Source organism: Megalobrama amblycephala, linkage group LG4, assembly GCF_018812025.1.
Source record: "Megalobrama amblycephala isolate DHTTF-2021 linkage group LG4, ASM1881202v1, whole genome shotgun sequence".
Taxonomy (NCBI): domain Eukaryota; kingdom Metazoa; phylum Chordata; class Actinopteri; order Cypriniformes; family Xenocyprididae; genus Megalobrama; species Megalobrama amblycephala.
The window spans coordinates 10,744,603-10,753,484 of NC_063047.1; the positions used below are offsets into that span (position 1 = coordinate 10,744,603).

Consider the following 8,882-nt stretch of genomic DNA (forward strand, 5'->3'; position numbering starts at 1 on the left):
GAGTTGCACGAAATGCACTGCAGCAATATGCGCATGTTGTTGTTGCACTGCAGTAATATGCGCATGCGCGGTGGTGCAGCAAGCGATTGGGTGAGAGCTGCGCGCGAACAAAACATTCGAACAAAACCGCTTCCGCAATTGAGGAGTCAAGATACATGCCATTTTTCAATGAAAATCTGTAAAATAAATAAACGCAAATATGCAAAGCAATAAAGTCGAAGAACTCACGGACAAGTTAGAAGGGTGAGTCATCAAATAATCCCATATGTAACGTTACTTCTCACAGTTTCAATTAATATACCTTTGAACTTTGTTTCCGACGTAAAAGTGTTGCATGTGCGTTAGAACATGCTTTGATTGTGTGTGTTTTCTTATTGCAGATATCTGTCTTTAGACACGGGGAAGATGGACAAATACGACAGGTAACGTACTTAAACACTTTTGTCTATCACTGTAGTAAATATGAAGATCTAATATCGGGTGACAGTATCACCAGCCGGAATATGTATTTTACTGTCCACATTGATTTGATGGCATGAAATATGATACTTTTAAATACCTCACAACTACAGCATTTGTAACAGTGTATATTTTGTACTATCATACTAAAATGTGAGATGTCGATTCAGAATGCAACTGTACTTTTAGCTGGTAAGGTATTATATGGTGTATTTATTTATTTATTATACCCACCCACACAAAACAAATACATATAGGTAGACCTGGCTAGTTGTCACACTTTTTCAGTCCAGTGAATACACCTCAGCACAGGTTTACAGGTTTGCTTAAAGTTGTGGCTACAGAAATGTAATTATACATTTTATCCTTAATTGTATGTATATGTGTGTGTGTGTGTGTGTGTGTATATATATATATATATATATATATATATATATATATATATATATATATATATATATATATATATATATAAAGAGAATAAAAAGACAGTTCATTGAACATGACTTTTTATGACATGTTACATTACTTGGGGTAGGTTGTCGAAGAATTTATTAAAGAGATTTCAGCAAAGTTATTGGGAAACAAAGCTAAAATATGTAAGATAACATACAAACATGTATAAATTGTATACATAATAAATAGTTTAAATTTAATTTAAAACCCATCTGTCTATTTGCTCTGACCTGATATAACTTTACTTTTCAATCTTGATGTTGGGGAAAAAAAGTTCATGTCTATGTTAATTGTCAACTTCACATGTACAGTCACCTCTGGCTCTGACTAAGGTATTTATTAACAAATTTGTAATTAAAGGATTAGTTCACCCAAAAATGACAATTCTGTCATTAATTACTTACTTTCATGTAGTTCCAAACCCGTAAGACCTTCGTTCATCTTCCGAAAACAAATTAAGATATTTTTGATGTGCCCAGAAAGCTACTGAAGACATATTTAAAACAGTTCATGTGAGTACAGTGGTTCAACCTTAATATTATAAAGCGACGAGAATACTTTTTGTGCGCCAAAAAAAATAGCTTCAAAGCTTTATGAATCTTTTGTTTCGAATCAGTGGTTCGGAGCACGTATCAAACTGCAAAAGTCACGTGAACTATTGAAATTTCGAATCAATTATGATGTAACGAAGCCTCTTTACTGAAATCATGTGATTTTGGCGCTCTGAACCACTGAATCGAAACAAAAGATTCATAAAGCTTCGAAGCTTCATGAAGCAGTGTTTTGAAATCACCCAACACTAGATATTGTTGAATAAAGTTGTTATTTTGTTTTTTGGGGCACAAAAACTATTCTCATCACTTTATAATATTAAAGAACCACAGTACTCACATGAACTGTTTTAAATATGTTTTTAGTACCTTTCTGGGCATTGAAAAACGAAATGATCTTGCTGACAACGCAGGCCTCACTGAGCCATCAGATTTGATCAAAAATATCTTAATTTGTGTTCCGAAGAGGAACAAAGGTCTTACGGGTTTGGAACTACATGAAGGTAAGTAATTAATGACAGAATTGTCATTTTTGGGTGAACTAACCCTTTAACATAAAAAAATAAAAAAAATTGTATAGAAAATTCAGCTTGCAGAAATATTTCTCAGTCAATTTTTTTCCCAGTCAGAATAAAAAATGCATTGAATTTATGCTAGCTACAAACTTTGCATTTGACAAAAAGTGTATTTTAGTGTGGTTGACATTAGTATTTGAGTGTATTTTGTGTTGCTCCTGTATAACGGTTATTGTATTATTTTTACAGGTACCGGCAGGAGGGGAAGGAGGCTGCCATGCGTGGTGAGCTGCCTCGTGCCCTTGAGCTGTTTCAGCTGGCTTACCAGCTTCAGCCAAGTGACAAGCTAAAGAAACGGGTCCAGGCCATACAGGATCTCATTCAGAGAGATGAGGAGGAAGACGAGGAGGAGGATGAATTTGTGGATGTGAATGATAGTGGATTGAATCTTTATAAAGGGCTCTACGACAAACTGTATGACCATCAGAAAGAGGGTGTGGCGTTTCTGTACAGTCTCTTCCGAGATGAAAGGAAAGGGGGAATCTTGGCCGATGACATGGGCCTCGGAAAGACCATTCAGGTCATTTCATTTTTGTCAGGGATGTATGATGCAGAACTGGCCAATCATACCCTGTTAGTCATGCCAACCTCACTTATAAAGAACTGGGTCCGTGAGTTTGCCAAGTGGACCCCTGGCATGAGGGTGAAAGAGTTTCACGGCGCAAGCAAAGCTGAGCGGAACAGGAACCTGGAGCGAATCCAACGCAAAGGAGGAGTTATCATTACCACCTACCAGATGCTCATCAACAACTATGAGCAACTTGCAACATATGACCAGCGTGAGTTCAAATGGGACTATGTCATCCTGGACGAGGCCCACAAAATCAAAACCTCATCCACTAAGACTGCTAAAAGTGCTCACGCCATACCTGCTAGACACCGTGTGCTACTTACGGGCACTCCAGTACAGAATAACCTACGAGAGATGTGGGCGCTGTTTGACTTTGCTTGCCAGGGGTCACTGCTGGGAACCTCAAAAACATTCAAAACCGAGTATGAGAATCCAATCACACGTGCAAGGGAGAAAGATGCCACTCCTGGGGAGAAAGCTCTTGGATTGAGGATTTCTCAGAACTTGATGGACATCATCAAACCTTACTTTCTCAGGCGGACCAAAGCAGATGTTCAGCACAAAAAGCAAAAACGAGAAGAAGCCTATCATGATGAGGAAGATCAAGAGAACAAATGTCCAAATGCTAGCAAAGGTGCAGAGATGCCATCGCTGACACGAAAAAACGATCTCATTGTGTGGACTTACCTCAGCTCGGTGCAGGAGGACATTTATAATCAGTTCATCTCACTGGAACATATTAAGGAGTTGCTGATGACTACCAAGTCACCACTGGCAGAGCTCACGGTTTTGAAGAAGCTCTGTGACCATCCCAGACTCCTTTCCAATCGAGCTGTGACTCAGCTAGGCCTGGAGCAAGGTTCTGAATTTGACTCCACCCATCCAGACATTGAGAGCGAGTCGGCTGTGAGTCAGATCGATTACATTTCAGATGACACTTTAGTTGCAGAGTCAGGGAAGCTGCAGTTTCTTGTGTCTCTAATGGAATGTCTCCGTGAAGAAGGGCATCGGACCCTGATCTTCTCACAATCAAGGAAGATGCTAGACATCATGGAGCGTGTCCTGCGTAACAGAAACTTTCGCCTGCTGCGCTTGGATGGCACAGTGACACAACTGGCCGAAAGGGAGAAGCGTATCACATTGTTCCAGACAGACAAACGCTACACAATCTTCCTCCTCACCACTCAAGTGGGTGGAGTCGGCATCACATTAACCGCCGCAAACCGTGTCGTGATCTTTGACCCCAGTTGGAACCCTGCGACAGATGCTCAAGCTGTGGACCGCGCATACCGAATTGGCCAAACTGAAAATGTCCTCATCTACCGACTCATTACCTGTGGCACTGTGGAGGAGAAGATCTACCGCAGACAGGTAAATAAAAATCTTAACTTAATGACTTTCACTTCACTGTGTAGTTTTCAGGGTTAAAAAAAGATTCAGGGCTACATCATGATTTGGCCAAAAAATGCTATTGCAATTATGTCATCATGTATTGTGATTGTGATTTGAAATGCAGTATGATAAACGCATAACATTTCATATTGCTGCTGCTTCGATATGCAGTAAAACAGATGGAATCACACTGAAAAGGATGTACAAAGACTACAAGCTAACAAGCAATGCCTTATGTCTCTAAATAAATGTTTTGTCAATAGTCACTTTTTAAAGTTGTTAGGTAGGTAGAAAAACTGTTTAAAAAGAAATATGAATAAAGTAAAAAAAACAAACAAACAAAAAACTGTACTCTTTGCATTCGTATTGTACCTGTTTCTTTTTAGTCCACTTCAATTGTCTTAGCTTTACATTCACTTAATTCGACTTTACATTCACACTGCTGTTTTTTCGAATACAATCACTGTAATATTTCTATGTTAATTATAAAAATTAAGGCAGAAATATAATAACATTAAATTTTACCGTTGAACTTTAAAATAAAAAATTATATTAAATAATCCAATTTCAGAATCTCCACTGTAAACAATTTGTATTTCTTAAATCTCAGCCTGTTATGGTTTAATCATTGTACGAAGCTATATCGCAATTCCTTATTTTTCCCAGTTAAATTGTATTGTCCCAGAAAAGTGGCTTTTCTAGGAAAATTAAAGGGTTAGTTCACCCAAAAATGAAAATTCTGTCATTTATTAGTTACCCTCATGCCATCCGTAAGACCTTCATTAATCTTCAGAACACAAAGTATGATATTTTAGTTGAAATCCGATGGCTCCGTGAGGCCTCCATAGGGAGCAATGACACTTCCTCTCTCAAGATCCATAAAGGTACTAAAAACATATTTAAATTGGTTCATGTGAGTACAGTGGTTCAATATTAAATATTTTCGTCGCTCTATAATATTTTGGTGCGCCAAAAAAAAACAAAATAATGACTTATAGTGATGGCCGATTTCAAAACACTGCTTCAGGAAGCATCGGAGCACAAATGAATCGGTGTATCAAATCTTCTGTTCGGAGCGCCAAAGTCACGTGATTTCAGCCGTTGGCAGTTTGACACGCGATCTGAATCATGATTCGATTCACTGATTCATTTATGCTCCGAATCTTCCTAAAGCAGTGTTTTGAATTCGGCCACCACTATATAAGTCATTTTGGGTTTTTTGGCGCACCAAAAATATTCTCGTCGTTTTATAATATTAATATTGAACCACTGTACTCACATGAACTGATTTAAATATGTTTTTAGTACCTTTATGGATCTTGAGAGAGGGAGTGTCATTGCTCCCTATGGAGGCCTCATGGAGCCATCGGATTTAAACAAAAATATCTTAATTTGTGTTCCGAAGATTAACGAAGGTCTTACGGGTGTAGAACAGCATGAGGGTAAGTGTTAAATCACAGAATTTTCATTTTTGGGTGAACTAACTCTTTAAGGCAAAGTGTTGATGCAGCTACCAGGCTTAAGTTTTTGTAAAGTACAACAACTCAACTTTTGGTAAGCAAGTTATTAACTAACTAAAACTAAAAGCTAGTCCTTTTCTGCTATTCTGATGTCAGTAAAACGGTTAAAAATGTACCTAATAATAGTTTTTTCCCCTGTGTTTCTATATCTGCAGGTGTTTAAAGACTCTCTCATCCGGCAGACAACCGGAGATAAGAAGAACCCTTTCCGATACTTCAGCAAGCAGGAGCTACGTGAACTGTTTAAACTTGAAGACACACGTTCTTCCTCCACTCAGCAGCAGCTTCAGGCGATGCACGCACAAAACCGCCGCTCTGACACCAGTCTGGACCAGCACATCGCTCGCCTTTACAGCATGGAGATGTTCGGCATTTCTGACCATGATCTCATGTTCACTAAAGAGGCATCAGCCGATGAAGACATCCCTGAAGATGCAGAGTCACATCATTACATACAAACGCGTGTCCAGAAAGCACAAGAGCTCATGCAGGCAGAATCAGAACTGCACGGCCAGCTCATGGACAGCGTGGCCCAGAACACTGAACCGGCTTGGCTCAGGCAAACAGGGCAACCGAAATCTGCTGGTAGAGACCGCCCGGCCCCTCCTCGTATCAAAAATGAGCCGGTGATGGTGGATCTAACTCATAACAGTTTTGATGAACCAGAACTGGAGGAAGATGAGCAGAACTCTCTGCCAGTTGAGGAAGTGGTAGAAGTTGTAGGTGAAGAAGTGGAAGTTGTAAGTGAAGTGCAAGTGGAAAATGAGTCTCCTCGTTCTGTTGGAGAAAGAAACTTGCATGCTCTAAAGACTGAGATTAGCCCTGTTGCCAACAAGCTAGCTCACAATGTGATCACGCTGGATGACAGTTCAGATGAGGCGGACAGTAATGCAACATCTGAGCATCAATACTCACAGCACAGCTTCTCAAGTCCTTCTCACCAGTTTCCAAAGTTAGAAGAACTTTCTTTAGCATCTGATGCTCTTGATAATAGAGAGGTTCAGGCGGACGAGCCCCTTTCGACTGTGCTTTCGTCAACTTCTCAACATGAGGCCACAGCGGGAAAGTCTTTTCAAGCAGAGGTAGAAATGCTTCAGGGAAACTTCAACCTCCAGCTGGAGGACAGTGCAGATATGTTCTCCGTTGAAGAAGAGGAAGTTCATGAAGTGGAGGAGTCGGTAGCAGAGGAAAGTCCTGAGTTTCAACTTCAGATGGACATCAGTGGAGAAAGACTGGAAGTAGCAAGTGTCCATGATAGCAGACAAGATGGTAAACAAACCAACAGTGAAATCAGTAACTATAACAGTGAGGTCTGCAACCATAACAATGCTGAAGTTAGTACCTGTAACGGTGAGGTCAGCAAGCATGAATCTCTTTGGAGGATCCGTTCTGCTCCAGACACGCCTGCGGACGACTCCTTTGTACATTCTGTTCGGAGAAAGAAAAGGCAGGTCATCTCTGACACTGATGAAGAAGAAGAGGAGGCTGAATCAGAGAAGCCATGTTTAACTAGCAGTCCATTAGCTGATGACCTCAGCAGGTTGGGCACTTCCACACCGAAATCCACTTTGACTGACGGAATTCGACTCCGCCGCAGCTTGAACACTTCTGTGGCATCAAGAAGGTCCTTTGTTGTGTCCATGCTGGAGAATGAATCTGATGAGGAGTCAGCAGAGCCCAGTGAAGATAAATCCAAATCCTTTGAGACATCTGAAGCCAATGAGACTTGTGAATCAGTGGAGGAAGAAGAGGACCTCAGTAGAGGTGAAACCAAATCCTATGAGATATCTGAAGCAAATGAAAGTCATGCAGATGAATCAGTGGTGGAAGAGGAGCCACCCAGTGAAGATAAAACTGAATCCTATGAGATATCTGAAGCAAATGAAAGTCATGCAGATGAATCAGTGGTGGAAGAGGAGCCACCCAGTGAAGATAAAACTGAATCCTATGAGATATCTGAAGCCAATGAAACGCATGCAGATGAATCGCTGGTGGAAGAGGAGCCCAGTGGAGAGACTTTAAACACAGATGAGTCCAAAAGTGACGAGGAATTTGAGGAAGTGAATGATAGTGTGGAGTCAAGAGGAGACCAGGAATGGCACAGCGCTCTGCTTGAATCCACTGCTGATGTTGAGCTAGGCTCCAGTGAAATGATGGACCAGTGTGCCCCTAAAACATTCCCTCCTAAAATGCACATTCTTCCTGTTAGCTCCACAAGCAGTGACGTGACTGCTGCTAAAGCCTCTGAGAACACATATGAGTCGTTGGTCCTGTCTGGGAAAAAGAGTTTGGCGGAGGGGAGAAAGCAGGAAGCTCTGGATTTCTTTCTGAAGGCAATAGACATTAATACTGGTGACGCTGAGATCCAACTCTTGATTATTCAGTTGTACAGGCAACTCAGCCAATAGGGAAATTAAAATGTACACAGCAATATAAGACTTTAAGACCATGTTGGCAAACTGTTTGACATGCCTTTTTCTCTCTGCTTATTAGTAAAAAGATATTGCAGACTGAATATGACATACAGAACTGACCAGAGGAACTAGTTAAGAAAAATATGTTGTGTATGCTAATAGTGTTCTTGAAATATTGAATCTTCCCAGTAGTTCCTCTGAATGTTTATTTGTTTATATTGACTTGTATGTTTTTTTGGTTTAAAAAAAAAAAACGTTCAATTTTCTATATTCTGACATATATATTGATTGTGGAGGTGGGGGGGGATAAATTCTTAAAGGTTTCATAGCTTTTTTTTTTCTGCATTCCAGATATAAATCTATATTCTTTTTTTCCCACATTAACTTCATTTCAGGTGAGAGTTTCTAACTGTTTGTATCACTTAATAAATGACCAGAAGCTCTTGTCTAAAAAGTCCTCTGTTTTAAAGTAATGTTCAGAGTTAAATACACAGTTTAATTGACAACAATTGTGTTATGCTGTTTATTACCTCATAAAGTAGTTTTGACAAAGCAAAATAGTAATTGACAAAAATCCACTTAAAAAAAACTTAGAAAAGTTACTTTTTGTGGTAATCATCACCCAGACAGCAACATTGTGTGGCCCAGATCTGGTACATGTGGATTACACGCAGACCGGATGTGGGCCGGGTCTGTGCCGACAATATGTTGCTGTCAGGGAATGTGTCACATGTAGCATGTTCTTTGTTTTCTGGCCAGATGCTTAGTGTACATTAAAGAGATTATACAGTATAAAAATGTTTTGATAAGTTCAACAAAGATCAATAGTGTGCAGTTGTATTTTAACACCCAGTAAATTGAGAGACCCTACATAATCAAAATACTTGAAGAAGGCTGTTCTAGCTGCACTACATTACATACAGTAACACAGATAAGGCATAAAC

At 39.8% G+C, this 8,882-nt stretch overlaps 1 protein-coding gene across 2 annotated transcripts; it reads left to right on the forward strand.

Moving 5' to 3' along the window:
* The first annotated feature begins 76 nt into the window (after positions 1–76).
* ercc6l (excision repair cross-complementation group 6-like) lies at positions 77–8,444 on the forward strand. 2 transcript variants are annotated; one of them, XM_048187428.1, is made up of 5 exons: positions 77–243; positions 381–422; positions 2,231–3,983; positions 5,680–7,347; positions 7,432–8,444. In XM_048187428.1, the coding sequence occupies exons 1-5, from the start codon at positions 200–202 to the stop codon at positions 7,930–7,932; spliced, it is 4,008 nt and encodes a 1,335-aa protein (XP_048043385.1). In that variant the 5' UTR covers positions 77–199; the 3' UTR covers positions 7,933–8,444. The 2 variants fall into 2 exon arrangements, with proteins under 2 accessions (XP_048043385.1, XP_048043384.1); XM_048187427.1 differs by having other exon boundaries at positions 78–243; positions 5,680–8,444.
* The last annotated feature ends 438 nt before the right edge of the window (positions 8,445–8,882 follow it).

Coding starts and splice junctions, on each gene's coding strand:
- ercc6l (XM_048187427.1), top strand. CDS start 200: ATGCAAAGCAATAAAGTCGAAGAACTCACGGACAAGTTAGAAGG. Junction 244..380: donor CTCACGGACAAGTTAGAAGG/GTGAGTCATCAA, acceptor TTCTTATTGCAG/ATATCTGTCTTTAGACACGG. Junction 423..2,230: donor AAGATGGACAAATACGACAG/GTAACGTACTTA, acceptor TTATTTTTACAG/GTACCGGCAGGAGGGGAAGG.